Source organism: Scophthalmus maximus, chromosome 9 (genome assembly GCF_022379125.1).
Source record: "Scophthalmus maximus strain ysfricsl-2021 chromosome 9, ASM2237912v1, whole genome shotgun sequence".
NCBI classification, from domain to species: domain Eukaryota; kingdom Metazoa; phylum Chordata; class Actinopteri; order Pleuronectiformes; family Scophthalmidae; genus Scophthalmus; species Scophthalmus maximus.
The window spans coordinates 13,871,104-13,890,982 of NC_061523.1; the positions used below are offsets into that span (position 1 = coordinate 13,871,104).

The 19,879-nt window shown below is 43.6% G+C and overlaps 1 protein-coding gene across 4 annotated transcripts; it reads right to left on the minus strand.

Annotated features, from left to right (window-relative positions):
- Positions 1-827: 827 nt before the first annotated feature.
- LOC118319242 (catenin delta-1-like) lies at positions 828-19,454 on the minus strand. 4 transcript variants are annotated; one of them, XM_047334246.1, is made up of 21 exons: positions 19,297-19,454; positions 13,797-13,922; positions 11,232-11,395; positions 9,207-9,275; positions 8,702-9,093; positions 7,844-8,125; positions 7,503-7,743; positions 7,147-7,369; positions 6,577-6,769; positions 6,343-6,460; positions 6,083-6,236; positions 5,788-5,805; positions 5,378-5,446; positions 4,791-4,918; positions 4,518-4,668; positions 4,168-4,360; positions 3,854-4,056; positions 3,673-3,714; positions 3,506-3,573; positions 3,198-3,299; positions 828-2,507 (listed from the first exon to the last, which is right to left on the minus strand). In XM_047334246.1, exons 3-20 carry the CDS (start codon positions 11,388-11,390, stop codon positions 3,240-3,242), a joined length of 2,763 nt encoding a protein of 920 aa, XP_047190202.1. In that variant the 5' UTR covers positions 11,391-11,395; positions 13,797-13,922; positions 19,297-19,454; the 3' UTR covers positions 828-2,507; positions 3,198-3,239. The 4 variants fall into 4 exon arrangements, with proteins under 4 accessions (XP_047190202.1, XP_035505384.1, XP_035505382.1 ...); XM_035649491.2 differs by lacking the exon at positions 11,232-11,395 and having other exon boundaries at positions 19,297-19,453; XM_035649489.2 differs by lacking the exon at positions 5,788-5,805 and having other exon boundaries at positions 19,297-19,453.
- Positions 19,455-19,879: the final 425 nt, after the last annotated feature.

Sequence of the window (19,879 nt, forward strand, 5' to 3'; positions counted from 1 at the left end):
TGCTCTATTAAATTTCCAGCAGCTTTTTTTTTTTTAAACTAGTGCAGTATAAAAAAAAATTTTAAGGGTCTCCAAGTAGCAAAATAGAAAATTTAGTTTGTTAGATTCAGTTGTTTTATGACCCAATATTGATTATCAATTATTTTTTGATTGGGCATTTTCTTATTTGAATCAGGACAGTCCGAATATGTGAAAATATAATTTTTTCTTTTTCTTTCGGTGGGGGTTCCCAGTCTGACTCCTACAACATCACGACCTGACTAATACCAGACTTTCACAAGCACTCGAGACCCTTGTGATCCAGCAGCTGCTTCTCAAACTGTCGGGGATGCATTTCAGATGTGTTGCATACTGGAAAAATGAAAGTCGCTCATGTCCTCGTACAACCCGCATGTGTTACTTCAACATCCTGACAGACAAACAAACACAAACAAGACAGCTATTCCCCGTCAGCATGAAGCTCAGTGTGTAACCGGAGAGAACAGCAAAGCTGAAAATGTCAACACTTGACAGTCTTTAACTGTCTGAAAATCCGACCCTCCATAAAGGAGTAGAGACCTGAGCACAGTTTGGAGTCTCAGGGTGGGAGATGAATGTGGTTGTAGTGAGTTCAAAGAAGCCCCGACTACGACAATAAGCCTCGACAATTAGTAGAGAAAAACCCAGCCAATCGGAGCACACTGCTGATAGGGAGTGAGTACAGTGTCAATTTTGGCCCCATCAGGAGCAAGGGGATGAAATTACGCCGACAGACAGACTGCCTCCCTTTAATTAGACGTGTTTATCTACAATGCATGATACAGCCACTTCCAGGACACGTTGCCAAATCTTGTCTATGAAAAGATCTTTATTTATAAAAAAAAACAGTATTACCAGTTACATACTTTACTGAAAAAAAAAACTTCTCGGAGCCAAGGCAGGTATGAATGGTACATCATAATATTACATGGATAGGCAACAGTAAAAATAATGTGTGGAGAGTAAAAAACAAAGATGATTGGTCTCTTTTGCCTTTAAAACAGCAGTAAAAATGGAACTAAAAAGTGGAACTATTTGCATAATGATCACACCCACTGCTACCTCATTTAAAAACCCCGTCATAAAATACAACCAGAAAGGAAAAAAAAGTACAAAAAGGATAAAGAATCAGACAAAAATGTGCTTCTTGTCAAGCTTTCAAATGAAACATCAATATCTCTCCCCAAAGTGTTAAAACTCGAGTCTCCTCTGAGTGAGGAAGCCTCCAAAAACTGATTTCATCAATGACTAAATTATGAACAAAAGAGCAAGTTGTGATTTTCTAATACACGTTTGTGAACACCAGACCTAAGAGAAGATTATTAGTCCGGAGAGAACCCTTCTGAAGTGTTGCTGTGAAGCAGGTTGTGTCCATAGTGTGAACCTTCAGTAAAATAGCGAGGAATGGTTTCTGAAGTAGGATGTCTGAATGTTTTCAGAGGTTTAGTGGCGTAGTTTCCTCGTTTCAAATTTCAGAAACAGGTTCAATGTGTTTTACTGGTTAAAATCAAAAACACAGCAGCTGAAATTTAAATTCTTAGCAAAAGAAAAGTTGGAAATTTAAGTATCAAACACAAAAAGAGGCGGTTGGTACATAAAAACCAAGGAAAATAAAAAAGTTGTCAGAGGAGCAGGAGAACACAATAAGAGACAGACAACATGATCTGATAAAAAAAAATCAACGTATGGTCTTATGGGCCTGGTCCATGCGCACACACTCACTCATACAAAAAGGTCCATATTATTTTTTTCCACTCACACGCATGGCCACAGGTTTACTGTATGACAAATATACACACCTGGCTTTTCTTGTCTACGCCTGAGCTCGTCCCAACCAAGAGAAAATAACTCTAGACAGGAAAATAACTCCTATATAAACATTCTCAATCTACAGGGCGTCTGTCCCAACCATCCAACAATCCCAGTACAGGGACGATTTAAATTAATGAGCCAAAACTAATGCAGTCATCCATTTTCTTTTTATATACAGTATATACCCTACATAGAAGTCTACGTACAAATTCATCATCAGGGTGTGGGTGTTGGCAGCAACAAGTCGACCATGACAGAATTTATCAAAAATTGTTGAAAATAGCAAGAAAGAAAGAAAAAAAACATAAACAAGCAGGATGACAACACCAGAATTAAATGATTGTCAACAAAGGTGATTGCCTTTACAGAAGAACTATAATTTAAAAACGGAATATAGTTTTTGTTGCTACACTTGAACGAATTTGTAAAAAGTAGGTATTGTATCTGTGCTGCACCAAACGTTCTGCCTGCAACACAACCACTTTCTTTGGATGCCAACCCTCGTCTTCTGATCCCATCTGCATGGTGATAGAGAGAGAGAGAGAGAGAGAGAGGGAGGGAGGGAGAGAGAGAGGAAGGGAGGAAGGGAGAGAGTCTGTGCATTTGGATCTTCTCTCCTCAGTAGCAGTGGTAGGGCAGGGACGGCCCCGTCTGAGTGATGCACACTATCAGTTTTTCTGGGGAACAAAGCAAAAATACACTTATTATAATATAGTCAAAATATGAGCACAAAAAAGGTACAATTTTGTTCATGTACGCACTAAACAAGGGGGCAACACAAAGACTCACTATGTGGTATAAGTATGACACGCTGCACACGAATGCTGTCACAATATCTAGATGTTCCATAATACATTGAGAAATTGAAATTGATTTTGATGATTTGAACAGTTTAAAAAGCTTGAAAACATTATGTGACTGAAATCACATCAGTTTTCCCTGTAACAAAGCAGTGAAACACAATTACTGGCCTAAACTTTGCTACACATTAAGGTTGACATTAATAAAAAGATATTCTTAGTTTTGTATATGCTGAGTGACTGTAAAAAAGCAAAGAAGTGTAAGAAGCAAACGGGTCAGAGTCAGTTGACCATGGTCTCCAAAACACACTTGAAATCTTTGTCAGCCTGAGATTCTTCTCTACACTGACGGACCACGATACACGAGGGGGCACCTTGCAGCATACTACACCAGCAAGTAGATATCAAATCAGTCTATCATAAAGTCCAGTATCAGTACAATAGACCTCCACCAGTGTTTCGGCACAATAATGGACAGAGACCAGGTTTCACTGAGGGTTTGAAATCGTTGAAGACAAAGGAGAAGAACTCAGAGTCCATGCAGGACAAGAGGTCAGCTGGACATACCATGCTGTTACATGCAGAGGGGAGTAGAGGGGAGGGGGAGGGCTAACCATCGTAGGAGTCCAACAGAGGCAGGGAGCCCTTTCTGCCCCCATACACCCCTCGCTGAGAGACCACCAGAGAGAGAAAGAGAGAGACAGAGAGAAGGAAAGGAAGTGAGTGTGAGAAGAGAAAAAATGTCAGTAACTGTGAGGGTTTTCAACCGTTAAAAAGGTGAAACTGAGGAATTAGTGGTGGAAGGAAGATTAGTGGTTAGTGAAGTTTAATGAGCAATCCAACGTGTAGATGTGCATGAGCCTGATTTAAAGTACCGGTAAAGTGTCTGTGGTGTCATCCAGAGTGCGTCTCCTCTCCCTCTGGTCCAGTGTAGAGTAGGCCTCTAAAATATGATGAGAAAAATGATCAGAGATGTCACCTTGAAAAACACACCTTCTATAAATATGTCTTGAGCTAAAGATGTGATGAGAAATGTACTAACCAGGGCCAAGGTCATTTAGTGGAATCATGTCCCTCTTTTCTCCTAAGATGATGCAAAACAGGATCACAAGTCAAACACAAACTTGGCACTCACAAGTTATATCTATGCAAGTAATTTACTGAATGTAGGATTTACAAAATGGCTAAAATGATTTAAACCACACCATATTTCTGACACTGACCTCTGTCCAGCAGCGGCGTGGTGCTGTCTTCATAGGCGCCGTTTGCTCGGCTGCTTGGGCCGTTGGTGGTGCTGGTGTTGGGGTTGACCATGAAGTCTGTCTTCTTCCAGCCATCTTTCTCCAGAGGCCGACGGAGCTCCTTGTGGGCCCAGACCAGCTGCAGCACCTGGCCTGCCCCCCGCACTTCACGGTCCGACCGTTTGCTGAGGGACATGTTCAGACTTAGAGAAGAGGCTGTACCCCTGGGGGGGGGGGGGGGGGGGCGGGGGGTTTATATAGCCTCTTTACAAATCCACTTTACAAAACACACTTACCCATCCTTGTTAATAAGCACCAGCCTCTCGATGCCCTGCGAGGCTCGGAGGGTCTTCGCTGCCTCCAGACTGTTGCCTAGCACCTCGGTGAGTGTGCTCAGTACAGACACCACTGTTTCCTCTGAGAGTGTACGTCCAGACTGACTCTGGCCTCCAGGCAGGTTGGCCACAAGGTGAGGCACTGCATGCAAACCTGCAGAGGAACACATAATTCAGCTTCAGATATGCCAAATGAAGAACAAATATTCTAGATAACAAACTAATCTTCCAATATTATCAAGGAAAAGTAGAGATTTTAGTTATATTATTAGATAATATTTCAGAATTTTCTATGAGCCGCCGTTCCTTACCGAGCAGTTGGCAGTTGCGGTTGTCGATGGCGAGGTTCCTCAAGGCTCCGGACATTGCTCTGACCACACGGTCATTGCCGTGAGCCAGTAGTTCTGCCATCATGGGAAGACCCTTCTCCAGACGCACAGTGGCCCGGATGTATCGACCATACTGACCAACGTGCAGATGGAAGCAATAATCAATGTCATTCCAATCACTTCAAACAGTATCATATAATTCTAATAATAATAATAATAGGATTTTTTATAAGTTTGTGTAGAAATGGAACTAACAGTCCATCGGCCAGCACACAGGTTCTGGATGGCCCCGGCAGCCGCCTCCAGCACCGAGGGATTTTTGCTCTCTCTGAGCAGCGATGTGTAAACACGAACCACCTCTGGTTGGAACAACATCTCGTAACCTGAAGGCAACAGAGAGGGACAGCGTGTTAGCCTCGATGGGAGTTTATCAAATTTCAACATTTGTGACTGAAGCTAAAATTGACTTCCACCAGCTTAGCCTGGGATTGTAAAATGCTTCAGAGACAACACTGAAGAAACATAACAGCCCAATAGACATACTATCATAGCCATGTAGTGTGATGCAGACATGATCTCAATACACTATGTTCTTTACAGATTTAATTATGTCCAACAAATAGTAACCCAAATAATGTTCTGAAACTTTCTCTAAACCTAAATTATAGATGTATATTGTGAAAAGCATCATAACTCATTAACAAGAAGATTTTAAGAAATTAAGCTGATAGTAGTATTGAGAGAGCTAAATAGGACATAAGGAGGTTTGTACTCTGTTATATAAATGAGCCACTTTACAGGCAGGTTAATCAATGACATGAAGAGAAAAGAGACATCTATACCTTTGGCAGGTGTTGTCCTCTTTGGAATATCCACCTGATCTCCACTTCCATCATCTCCATCCTTCTTTCCTGCAGAGAGAGAGAGAGAAAAAAAGAAAGAAAAGAAGAACAGGAAAGTCAGAGCTGAGGAAATTATGTAGATTACGTGAAGCTTGCTGAGATGAGCATTCAGTTATCTTCAGTCCTCTGCGTTGGTACAGAGTTATGTAAGACGCAACCATGCAACCAGTGGAGCAAGCGGTTTGATCATGCAGTGCTGTTTGACATCGAGTGATCATGCCCATGTACTGCACGTGAATTCAATGTTGTCTAGGGAACTATTATTATGCATTAGTAAAAAAAAAAGAAGAGTGATGACAATGGTCAATGGTTTTAAATACGTTCACAAGAACACCAAGAGGAGATCTTACCTTTGGAAAACCACTCATCTAAACACAGCAGACAGAGGAGGAAGTGGAGGAAAATGGGAAAAAAAGGGAGAAAGGTAAGAGCAAGGAAGGAGGAGAGAGAGGAAGGGAGGAGGAGAGGGAGGAAGCGATGAGGAGGAGAGAGAGGAAGAAAAGAAGGGAAACATTGGCAGAAGGTGAAAAACAGCGACAGGTTTTTCCCCCGACCAACAAGCTCAAACCCAACAGCCGCTATCCATCTTTCAACAGCAAATCTCTCAGACATAGTTACGTGACCCTGCGATAGACAGACACAGACCTTTGCCCTTTCGAGAGCCGAAGCAGCCACCTTTGTTCGCAGGGGCCGGTCCCTGGTTGAGGGGCGCTGCCTCTGCGTATCGTTCACAGCCGGGGACTTCACGGTGGACCTGATAGGAAAGATTCCTCAGGAGGCAAACGGAGTTCTCCACCAGCTACAGGAAGAGGCGATGGAAGGGGGACGAGACGATGAATCATGGAGATGCACAGAAATCATGTCAAAGATAAAAATGTGTGTGACTGTCGTAGGTGTAAAGGTACCTTGTTATCCACATCTTTGCGGTTGATCTGTGATTGGACAACGTACATGAGCGAATCCACCAGTCCGGTGCATTCTCTCAGTTTTCGCCTGGCTTCGCTGCGTTCTGAACTCACATTCCTGTTGGAGGGAGGAAGAACTTCAGCACATAATTGCATGTTTTCTTTCTCAAAATAAATATGTCCGTCTCCTCCGCTAACGTTCTCTTCTTTCCATCCATTCAACCCCGAACATACCTAAGGCAGCCAGCAGTGTTGGTCAAGGCGGTCTCCCACTCCAGATGTCGTGGTTTGCAGCTCTCCTCTCCACCGTTGCTCCCCCGCTCCCAGCCCGAGTGGGGAACAATCACCTCATCAGCCAGTGCGTGCAGAGCGTGGTCCACTATCTCCATCTTTACAGAGTCGTGGGACGAGAGGTTCCACAAGGTACCTGGAACAATAATAATAAATACTATTACAATCACTGCAATAAAAGGGAAAGTTTGGCCATAAAACTAACCATTGATTTAATCATGCTGCTGCTCTTCAAAATTCAGATTTGATCTTAGGTTTCTCTCCCTCATTCCTCTCTTTTGCAAAAGTAAGGAAGTAAGAACTTCATCCAATTCAATGAGATTCTTTTGATTCAAAAAAATCAATCTTGTTCATTTCCTTTATGTAAAAACATAGGGTCTCACTCCTTGAGTGAAAATACAATTCATCCACAATCTTTCCATTACATGTTATCGGTGCCCAAGATTGTTTTTGGAAAACCGTACTAGATGACGTAAGAGCTATTTATATCATGACCAATATGATCAGTGGTACCTGTTATAGTGTCAGTGAGATCCTGGTCACGGGTTTTCCTCAGCAACCTGACCAGAGCGGGCACTCCGTCGCAGTTCTTGATGGCAATCTTGTTGTCTTGGTCTCGTCCATATGAAATGTTCTTCAGAGCTCCGCAGGCCGAGTGGTGCACATCTTTGCTGGGGTGGTCCAGCATTGACACCAAGGATGGGATACCTTTCAGGCGACGCACTTCTGACTTGACCTAGACACACATGTACAAACAGAGAAAATTAGCCAATTTCAAATAAATAATAATTAATAATTAATTTGCCAAATAGCCCCCATCAAAAATATGAATATTGCTCTTCTGCATATGAATGTTATATTTGTTTCACCTTGTCATTTTTGAATGTGAGATGCTGGAGGAAGGCAGCAGCGTTGGTCTTGACAGGATCCAGGCGGTAGTTCAACATGGCGATGACCTCCGGCAGCTCCGGCTGTCTCCATGAGGAGGGGGGAGCCTTCCTTAGTGTGCTGTCCAGTGAAGCCATGCTGCCCCTCTCCATCGTCATGGGAATGCCCCAGGCATACGGATCAGCTCCTCCCATGTCTCCATCCAAAGTATCCTCACAGCTCCTGCGAAGATGATAAACATTTTCAATGTAACAGATTAAACGCATTGCTTCTTTATTATATAGGTGTGAGATACAATGGCCACTTAATGTCTGTGTTTTACCTGAGTCTTCGTCTGTCCACACCCACGGGGCCGGGTCCCAGGCGCGGCATGGTGCCATAGCCTCCAGGGTGCATGGGTGGAGGGCCCATACCATAGTCATCATATCCCACGCTGCGCTGGTCATCTTCCAGACCGTAGTGGCCCTGACCATAACGCATCTCCAATGCTGAGCCCAAGGCCCTCATTCCCCGGCTAACCTGTGGCTGTGCTACGTAATGGTCGAGCTGCTGACGGCTTGGGGCCCTGTAGCCAGAATCCAGAGTCCTGTAGCCATCAGCTGGCCTGTGGAGGGACGAGAAGGACAGAAGTAGTCAGTGATCTCCCCTTCTTATAGACACAGTGATGTAGGATAAAAATAAGTTAAGTCAAACTAAATGTTTCAGTGAAAAGCAGGTTTGACACTTCTTGAATTTATTAAATGGGAAAGATATATTTTTTCATGAACTATAAGTTACTTTCTGGTTATTATTGTACTGTGTGTATATATACACACACAGATACATATATATAGTATATACATATAAAAATTCTGCTGGTGTCAATCTATTTGGAACATGGAGACTCTTCCATTACATGGTTAGAGTATAGGAAAGGGTTAACCACTTTTACTACAACATCTGTTATCTGTCTTTTGACTAAATACTGTAGTGACCACTTTTAAAGAACTGAAAATAAATTCTGTTTAGAAATGACATAGTGCTTACTTTAGGGTTGGTGGTTTTGTTAGTAACTACAGATGAAAAACCAGGGTTTGAGTCTGGTTTGAGTGTAATGATGATGCTTTACAAACAGATTACACATTCATGGATAAGTAACCATTATCAAATAAAACGCAGCACCATAGGAGGGGTCTTGTACCTGTAACGATCGTCCATGTGTGAGCCCCTGCTCAGACTTGTGTATGCTTCTGATGGCGGGCCATCCCGGTAATCAACATAACCCCCCACAGGGCCATAGTGGTAGTTTCTGGGTACTGTGGCTGTGGGGTAGTCTCCTGCAACAGCCTGCCTGTAAGGACGGTCCAGCGTGGCACTGTACCCACCCATACCGGATACCGACAAGCTCCCATCAATGGACATCGAGTCAGAGGGCAGGACTGTGCGCGAGATGGGTTTCTTCATCTGAGGGAGAGATGTGTCCAGCCGCCGCGTGGTTCCCTCCTCAGAAAACACTGAGTGTACTTCCTGGGAGTCGTCGTCCGGTGTGTAGCTCTCATCTAGAGCGCCGTGTGCAGGGTCCACCATCCTGTACTGTAACCAAGACAAAATACACATTTATATACGTTTCAAATCACTGGCACTTAGTGCATTAATATTAAAAATATAATTAAATTTACATGACACCCTGCGTACAAAACACATACCTGTGTGCCGTTCATGTACGAGTCAGTCAGTTTCAGTCGTTCTATGTCTGCATCCCCTAAACGCCCGTTCTGGGATGAAAGAGACACAACTGTGAAACACGTAGTGTTTAAATAATGTGATGCCACCAACAGTTTTACGGAAATAGTCGTAAAAGTGAGACTGATTGCCTCATTCAGTAGCCAGTGCTGTTGCTTTCTCACAACCACCCAGATGATATTACTGCTGCTGAAGCACATTCAGTGCTGACCAAACCGTCCCTGCATGTCCATGGTCTGTGAATCACTGCCAGACTTGGAGGAGGACATTTTGGAGTGTAGCCATTCATCCTCACACCCTACCCCCCTCCTCTGATCTGTTACATAATCAACGACTGTCACTCTGAATAACTTGGACATGTTCTAACTAACCCTGAGTAATACTTTTTACCAAATATCATATTCAAATATGAGCAATGGCCATGAGCTGACACAAGATAACTGGGCTGGGTTTTGAGATACTACTGACTAATACAAGACAAAGCAGTGTCACAAGCCTTATCAAACAATTTCCTGCTTCACTTGTGGGAATTTGTCTTACTGCACTTTACAACATGTCCACAAGGAGGCAGGGCTGGTATTCAAATACATTAGGGAAGTTAAGATTGTACTATAATGAGAAGGGCACACTTCCCCTACAGCTGCTCCTTCCCCTAATACCACCTTATATATCAGCAGCTTTATCAGAGGCATGCTCGCAGAGGCATGCTCGCAGAGGTCGCATCATCTTCACCACCATTAGTATTTTTAGAAATAAACCATGTAGCAGGCCAGAAACACCAAATCCTTCTTTCTTATCCGTCATCCAACAGCTGCTCAACACTAATCAAGAGCCATTTCCAAGGATTCAAAAAAGACAAAACATAAAACCTAATCTATGTCAGCAAGCCCTTAAAGGAAGGGCTTGCTTCCTTTAAGGGTATTTAGGAATACATTTTGAGTCAGTGTATAGTGCAAAGTGTTAAAAAAGTGATTACATGTCAACCTCTGAATCCTGCAATGCCTGACCTTTGTTATCCGAGCACAAAATGATAATGTCTCTAAATGGAGACAATGAGATGAAAATATGAGACCAGACGGAAACAGTAGGACCATGTCCAACCAACATAAAAACTCTGTAAACAAAACATCAGAGTCCTAGTCTTAAAATCTCTGGTAAACACACAAACAGTTAACAAGGTTCAGTTTGTCAGAATCTCTGATGTTAAAAAATTACAACGTCTAATGAATATATAATAGTAATAATAATGCTAAAAACCAAACACAAAGGCTATAAGTGATACAAATTTAGGGGAAATAAAAAATAATTAACAAAAAGTGAAAGTAGATGTTCAATATTCAAAAAATTAGTACATGCAAAACAATACTTATTATGCAGCAGCCAAAATCGAAGTTATGAACGTTGCATTTACCAAGCGTTTGATATACGATTTTGAAAAATTATAAAATCATTTAAGATGATAAGACCACACTGGATGTATAACTATGTGATTCACATGCATGTCAGATGACCACATACCAGAACACAACATGCTGGAACAGAGAGGAAAATAACAGATTCCACAGCAGAGGCCGACGAAAAGGTGCGTGTCTGTGTCAGAGCGTGTATCCGGTGAGTGACACTGAAGGCATGCTGAATGTGTGCGATGCTGACCAACTCAGGCATGTTAAAGTAGCAGAACTATGTGGAGGGACAAACTGATATGTTTGACGATGAGGGCGACCAGACAGATGGTCGTTCAAGATACAGAGACAATGAAGAGAGACACTTTGTGATGACGTGCAGGCACAAACTCGCCGAGCGCTGGCAGAGAGGCGGGAAGATGGAGGAGCGAAGGGATGAATGATGTCAAAGGGATAAAATGGTGCATGGATTCATTGGACGGATTGGATGGAGGGAATTATGATCCATGTGTTGGAGGTAAAAGATGTGGGCCGTAGACGCCTATGAGAGACTCCAGATGGGGATGTTTTGTTGGGGAGTGTTACCTGTGTGTGAGGGAGGGGGCGACCCAGGGCAGAGGGACTGGTGGCAGAGAGGCCCACTCTCCTCCTCTCCTCCTCCAGCGCCCGGGTCAGCTGTTCAAACTGCACCTCCTGCTCCCTGACCGACTCCAGCAGAGCCGCTGCGCTCTCACACTGCTCCATACACACTACATAGCCCCAAGGGGAGAGAGGGGGCGTTACGCGTCTCACACACGCACACGCACACGTACGCACACGCACACGTACACACACACACACACACACACACACACACACACACACACACACACACACAGCGTCTAACAGAAACAGACACACCTCTCCATAAAAAGTCAAGCAACATGCAGAATATTTGGGCTCGTCAAGTTGTCTGCTGAGAGATTTTTGGACCCAAGACTATGGTTCATTCTTGAAATCCATTGGAACCAATGACTTTATATAAAGATGGACAACAGGACACACACCCGATGTTCCCATGGCCATCGACAACATCCTCCATGTTAGCAAAGAGGACAATTTTTTTTTTTTTTTATATAGTAAATACCTTTTTCCCCAAAGATGGTTTCTGTCATTCTAGTTTTACTGATCTAGCCTATTCAAGTTCATTGTTCAAGAGTTCATTTTTCTGACTAGTTTAATTTTAATTGATTATTTGAAACTATAAAAACATCACGATTGACAGCTGAGCTTGACGGTGTGCTTGCGGGACTTTGACACTGCATCTCCACTCCACCAGTATCTGGGAAATGTTGGCCCTTTTTTGTACATTGGGAGGAAGGGGAGACAAATCAACCTCTTTATATACAGTCATTGATCGACGCTGTTAGGATTACAAACAGTAGATCTCCACTTTCGGTCTCATTAATGAATATACACAGACAGTAAGGATGTGTGTATCGCATGGCAATAGAAAGTAGTCTTGTCATTTCATATTATGCTCTATCATTTATTTTGTTGTGCCTGAAATCATTCCTCTATGACAACATTTTTCATCACTTGGATGGTGCTTTGCATTAAGCCACACTGAGCGGATGCAAGCAGGAAATTTGCGTGAAGGCAAAACTAAGTGAACGTGACACAGAAATGGATAATTACGAATAGGAGAGGGACTCGGACCAGCCAAGACAAAACGAGGAACTTGTAAGTAAAAGCGGGGCCAATTCTGTCATATGGACCGTGTTTGGGTGTATAAAGTCCGACATGGAAAGAAAAGCTGTGCAAATTATGCTGCAGACCAGTCCTGACAACAGACTCAAACACCACTAACCTCTTTGCCAATACGCAAGAATATTGTCAAATGGTTCGGTGGGATTAGAGCCACAAAAGTTCAGTTGAGTGCTCAAAACAGACCCCTAATCCATTCGATGCTTTTGCCCACGGCAAAAGATATGGCTCAGACTCACTTCGATGAAAGGAGTTCACAGCTGCTGTTGCAATTTAACATCTGCAAAGATGTGGCCCAATTCACATCGTCAAGAAAAGGTATGAGTAACAATATGTTTTGCTTTCTGAGGATGAAATGACATCTGGGATGTGAGATCTTGATCATATCAAAAAGGCAAAAATTAGTTAACATCACCAATTACTCTAACATCTTTTCCTGAGAATGTCTGTCATTGTGTAATAATATATTAATTCAAAAACAAGGACACGTTTAAACTTCATGCTGACTTCAGCAATACTTGCAAATGGTGAGTGCAGCAGTGAATGAGTCATCCCAGGATGAAGCGGAGAGCAAAGTGCCACCGAATGGTAAACTATCAAATTAGTTCCATTAAAGGTATAATTCACATGACACACTGCTGTAAATTTGTCTGGTCTGAAAAAAAAAAAGTAAAGGAGAAACACAGCAGGAGGAGGAGGGTACCGGTGATGGAGGGGAGTTAGAGTCTTTAAAACCCTGGATACTGCATTGAACATAAATAATACAATATTTTTAATGTGGAGATACTGCAATACTAAATTTGTCAAAATCATCATCTCTTCATACAGGCCAATAAAACATATCACCACTCAATGGATGCATGAAGGAGTCCTCTTGGCTTTTATCCTTTCAGCTGCCTCACCAGAAAATATTTTCTTAAGACGCAAGCAGCAGATAGAGAGATTTTGGATAAATCCTCTGCCGTTTGTAGATTTGGCAAAACACCACTGATGTATTGCCTGAAGGCTGTAAGCAAACTTCCTTTAAAGAAACCCAGAAACAACCTGTTTGTTCTACTTTTTATGGGGTGTCTCATCTACATATGCATGTTTATTTAATGGAACTGTAATTTTGGCGAAGAGTCAAAATGCGGTTCACATACTGTATTATATGATTCTTTTATGTGACCATTTTATCCAAGCATCAGCAGGATATTGTTTGGTGACACAGCATCTACTACGCAAACAGCCTGATGAAGCCTGTTTCACACACGGCATCCTTAATCATTTTTGGAAGAAGCTTCACACCACAACGGAGGACATTAAATTTATGAAAAACTGAATACTTCTCTTTAAGAATTGAAGCAGAAAACAGAACACACAGACACACGAAAACACATTTCAGTGAAAATCAGGAATACACACCTTCACCTGTGGGCGTGGTTTGGTAGAAGAGGTGAGAGATCACACCAAGATCAGAGGGTGAGCTCTAGCTGCTCATGTGTAGAAGGTCACCGAACCACCAAGCCCAGAAATAAGGGGAGGAATGGACTGCAGAAAGAGAAAGACAGGGAGAGGAGGAGGAGGAGGGAAGACGATAGAGGGAGAAATGTTTTAGTGAAGGCTGAAAGCACCCGTTCGAAAAACAGCAACACAGTGCGAATACCATACATGTGTGGCAACGAGATCAGTGTTTGCTCTGTGAGCAGAAAGACACAGCAGAAGACGGAGACAGTAGCTCCAGCCTTTAGACACACCCTGTATTTACTCAACATTTGGCCTGCACACGGCAGCTAGCTGCAGACAGTTGACCAGCCTGCAGCTTATTCTGGGCCACAGAGCATTGAGAAACACAGTTTTAAAAAAAGAAGAAAAAAAAGAATATATTCATATATCAACTCCCCTTTCTTTGTCCCATTTAACCTCAGTTGTTTTTGTTTTTCTCCCAGCCTCCCTCTCTAATCAGTCTTCATCTGGCCCAGCTCTTTCAGTCTGCTACTCTTGTCCTTTCAACTTAACTGCCTTTTATCCCTCCCCCTACAGATCTTTGTTATGTCGTCTGTGCTCTGAGAAAAAGACATTGTTATATCAGGAGGCAAACAAGTGGAGACTAAGATCCTCTTATCTGTTTGATACACCCTCTGCTGCAGAAGCCAAGCTCCCCTCCTGAACCCAGGCATTGACATTGACACTCTCTCTCTCTCTCTCTCTCTCACACACACACACACGCGCACACGCACGCACACGACCGGTTGGACGAGGTAAAGGAGGGGCAACCAAATTTCCAAGTCTCCCTCCGTCAAGTCTCGCCAGCACGCAGAGAAACACTTGTCGTAGCGAGTTTGGACAACACACAGGGACCTGCAATTGCACTTGTTTGTTTGTGTGCATGACAGGCAGAATGTTAACAAGTCCAAACAAACAGAGACGAGCAAAGGTGTAATGAGTTGAAAAGGAGACATGGTGGCGAATGACTCACAGTTTCACCTGCTTCAGATTGTGCAATTTAAAAGAGAAATAAGGAAAGACGTTATGATGTCACTGTTTCACAGAGTATTACAACACCTAATACAACTGATTTATCTGATCAAATGAAGCCTGCACAGGTTGCATATGTTCCTGTCAAATGAATGAGTAACACACGCACACACGCATAAATGACAGAAAAAATCCCCAGCTTGGGGTGTGACCAGTGTGGGAAAAAGGGGAGGGAAGTGGGATGGCCTGATGAGAAAATGAGTGGCTGAAGTGAATAGCTCATGAAAAAAGAATGCGTAAGAACCAAAACCAGGATTTGCATAAGGAACGAGGCAGACTGACCGGAAGACATGACGTCACAGACACACTCACTACCCCGTCCCTCGGAGCCTTAACCTCCCACCTGAGCTGGTCACAAACTGCTGTCCTGTGGCAAGCATGCCTATATATGGTCATAGCGAGGACAGGGCTTACATTATCCTTTCAGACAGAGAGACGGACAGAGAGAGCTGCAAACAAATAAATCAAGCAGAAGGACTGGCAGCGAGAAAGACAAGAGGAGAGTGAGAGGGTGAGCAGGAGTGAAGTAGGGGGTAGAGATAAGGAAAGGAGCGCTGAATAAAAGATAAAAGCTGATCTTGCATTCCTTGCATTGTCTCCTGCCAATTCAGCACAGCAGCCCACCCACTCATCCACTGTAGAACAACTTTAGTGGGACACTGGCTAATAATCCTTCAGAGGTCTGTTGCCGCAGAAACACAAACTATTAGACATAGAGCTGCAAAAGTTACTACTCGGCTACTAAATTAACGCCCAAGTATTCTGATAATCGATTAATCAGTTCAAGGAGTTTTTATGAAAAGAAAATCTTATTTCAGCTTCTAAAATATGAAAATGTTCTGGTTTCTTTGCTCCTCTATGACAGTGAATATAATAATAATAATATCTTTGGTGTGTGGACAAAACAAAACATAATCTTGGAGTTTTAGGAAACACGGTGGACATTTTTCAGCATTTTATGTCATTTCAACTTATCGACTAATCGAGAAAATAATCGACAGATTAATCGATGATGAAAATAATCATTAGTTGGAGCCCTAATTAGATTTAAAAAATGTACCCCACATGTTAAGACCGTCTGGCATCAGATGCAGCATATAATCATTATCACAAATCCAAACAACATTCATATAAGAGTAATAACAAACTGTGATTGATATTTCTTGGCAAGTTTACAAAGGAATGTGATTCAGTGTGTGTGTGTTTGGTAACCACACACCAGAGGAGGGAATTCACAGCTGTCTGTCCAGGAGGTTGTTGGAACAATGAGAAGTTTGTGCAACTGAGAACATGATCGCAAGTGTGAAAAAGAGTTTTAGAGCAAGGAGAACTTCATTGGATCTGTGTGTTTGGGTGGTGGGCGGGTGTTAAGTTAATGTCTCTTGACAAACTCATGACTTCTGTCCTTCACTCGTCTCAGTTTCTCACAGCTGTTAGCCTTTAGCCTTGAAAGTCGGCGGTGAGTTTCGTTGAACATAGACTCACCTCCTCTTTCCCCTCTAACCCGCTTCCTGACAAACAGGATGTTATGGATTCGACATCACAAATGAGCAAAGAGACACAGCGGCCACTACTTTGTCCCACAAAGAAAAATAATTTCCTCAACAGAACTGCATGTACAAAGAACCACGAGAGCCTATAGGATATATGCTTTAATAACCACCATCATGGTTGGCTTCTTCCATTAACGACGCTTTTGCGGTGAAAATCCCGTCAATACGTTGATCATAAGACCACAAACTACTTCCCACTTTGCTAATATTGTTTTCCAACTACTGTTTTCTGTTCTGCTTTCACAGTCTTTCAGTCTCTGGGAACCTGCATGGTTGAATCCTCACGTCGTCATATTTTTGTTCATGATAAAATTGTATATTTTGATTTATTCAAAATTCATTCAAAATGTAAATATTTGTTATATTTGTTTGTAATATTTTTCTGACATTTATTGAGAACATAAATTGCATATTATTTGACATTTGTCCAGGCAGACCACTTCAAGAAAATAAGAAAAGCAGCAAAACAAACTTCAGTGCAAGAACAGAATTTGCTTATCAACGGATGGACTGAATTGTTTTTGTCGTGCATGCTGATCCCGAGCATTCACTCACGACACTACACGGACTGAATATCCTAAAGCGTAAGACGACACAATCAACAGAAAAACAATGTGTAATCCTTAAGGCCGGGTAAGTGAACACACAAAGAGTCATGTTCTGCTGCCTCAAATTTGACTGCAACAGGCGGTCAAAATGTCAACAGTGCCTCGGGGTCAACACCTCCTCCAACATCTGATTGAGCCCTGACACACCACCAGCCCCATATCTCCCCCCGCCTCTGGAGTCATCAGTCAGCATGACTCACTCAACCATGTCAAGAGACATGCACACATGTTACCAACAATACAGCCTTTGTGGACTTAATAAAACACCGGTTAATGCTGTAAGAGTCTACACCTGCCATCAGCAGCAATACTGAAACAACACATTCACAGTCTAATTGCACGTCGCCAGGTAACTGACGCTGCAATTTACTGACATGTCAATGTGATGCCAGCAGGACTAGTTTAAGCTGAACGTGGCGTGTAATGGGATTGAAGCTTTAGCCCACTAATCCATTTAGCTCCTAACACATAAACACATCATGTGCATATGCACGCACGTGCGTACACACAGACACACACAAGAGCCTTTGTGGATTAACCTGAACACCTAAAGAGAGCAGACACAATTGAAGTCAGTTTTGGGGGCAAGAATCAACAATCAGACGGTGACTTGGAGACAAGCAGTCGGGAATTGCTGATACACAGGTGTTAAGTCACATCTGGTCTGGCAGCACCTGCAGCGCCGAGCCTGTGCTACATATACACATATTGTAAGATAAGACATTCCCTTATTCGTCCCACAAAAGGGGGACATTTGGGATTTGAAGAAACCATAAACCGCGTCAGTGCTGAAAGCCCACAAAGAAGGACACTTGCCTACACCGCAGTACGTGGCTGCATTAAAACGAATGTTTACAGGAAAAAGGCTGGTTCACTTGCCCACACTCAGGCGGACATTTATCCCCGCCCAAGCATTCAATTTCCTACCCAAAGCAAGTTCGCACATGACCCACCCAACAGGTTCACAGGCTGACAAACAAAATCCCAGCCCGTGCGTCGTGACAGACAACTACTCCAGGACCACCACCCTTACAGCAAACTCAAATACACACACATACACACGCACAGAATACACACACACACACACAGAATACATACACACACACACAGAATACATACACACACACAGAATACATACACACACGTCTAGTCAAACGAGTAGCGAGGTTTCCAATTACCTTAAACTACACTCTGCTCCCCCGGGGACGAGGCAATGAAGTCTACGGATAAGAGTGTGTGTGTGTGTGTGTGTGTGTGTGTGTGTGTGTGTGTGAGATAGCAAGACGATTACATACGAGACAACAGCGACTGCAGCGTGAACTAGGTCAAACCACTGTGAGTGAACATGACCAGGAAACTAGACCTGGTCGACACAACGTTGATCCCGCCCGACCGTCGGGTGGCCATGCCGCCTGTTGATCCCAAGCCGTCTCCTCGCTGGCAGACCTCACCCTGCACCGCCCACCCCCCGCTTATCTAACAGACAAAAGCCCACATACAGTCGTGAATTGATTTTTGTGTGTGTGTGTGTGTGTGTGTGTGTGTGTGTGTGTGTGTGTGTGTGTCCGTCCCAACGCCACACAGCACTCCGGGCCAGGGGCAGCGAGGTTGGCCGCGGCAGCCAAACAGAGTCCGTCACGGAAACACGCTGACACTTGGTGACTCTCGCGAACAAAGACTCGCGCATTTGACCATCCAGTCGTCCGGCGGGTTTGCTGAGCGCCAGAGGGCAGAAGGAAAATGACAACGTTGGAAATCAATTCAGCCCCGGTTGGCCGCGACGCTCGCCCGACACCCGTGTGACCTGGCTCGGCTGTCCTGCTGCGTTAGCATCACAATAACCCACGGAGCCGACGAGCGGGCTAGCGTTAGCATAGCAAACACAGATTAGCCGCCGGAGCCGGGGACCTGGCGTGAGTTCCGTTAAGCGGCCTTTGGGGCTAATTGAAATCGGAATCGTCCGATTTAGCCGTTGGTATAAGCGGCCTGCGAGGGGCGGTTATCGCGGGGAGGCAGCGGAAACGCCGCGCCGCACGGTTACTTTGAACGTAGCACGGGAAGCTAACGTTAGCCTCGGAGAGTCGTGCTGCTCATATGTCGATGTGACCACTCCTTGCCAACGCTGCAGTGCAACCTACTATCTGTGTGTGTGTGTGTGTGTGTGGAGGGAATCAACGCGAGCCCGGTTACATCGACCATCTCAACTCGTTTGTACATTTCACTCACCTGCCCGTGGAAAGCCCGTCCCGACGCCTGCCAGACGATTCGGTCTTCTGGTGTGTTCGCTCCCCGGTGGTCCCCCTCCTTCTCCCGAGTCTGGGTCAAGCTCGTTAAAGACGAAGCGACATCACCGAGTTCTTCTATCAAAGAGGAGGCGGGGCCAACGAGCGGCTTTACCGTAAAACACTGCGCGCGCACACAAGTCCTCTTCACGTACAGGTGTTTGTCACACGACACAGAGCCACTCACACTGACGTCACTTCCAGAATAAAATCCTTTATTTATAACGATCCAAAACTATCTTTGATTTCCTATGGGCCCCACATTGTAGGCATAATACTACTCCAAAAACTCAAACATAAATGATTAGTTGATTAATTTATTATTCAACTAAAAAAATAACAAACAGTTTTGATTTCAAGCAAAACAAATCTCTGGCACCAGCTTTATAAATGTGAATCTATGCTGCTTTCACATTTTTATAAAGATAACGGACTCAACACATTTGGGGTTTTGCTTGTAGGATCAGACAACTGAGGCAATTTGAATATTGGGTTTCATGGAATAACAATGGACCTCCTTTTTTATT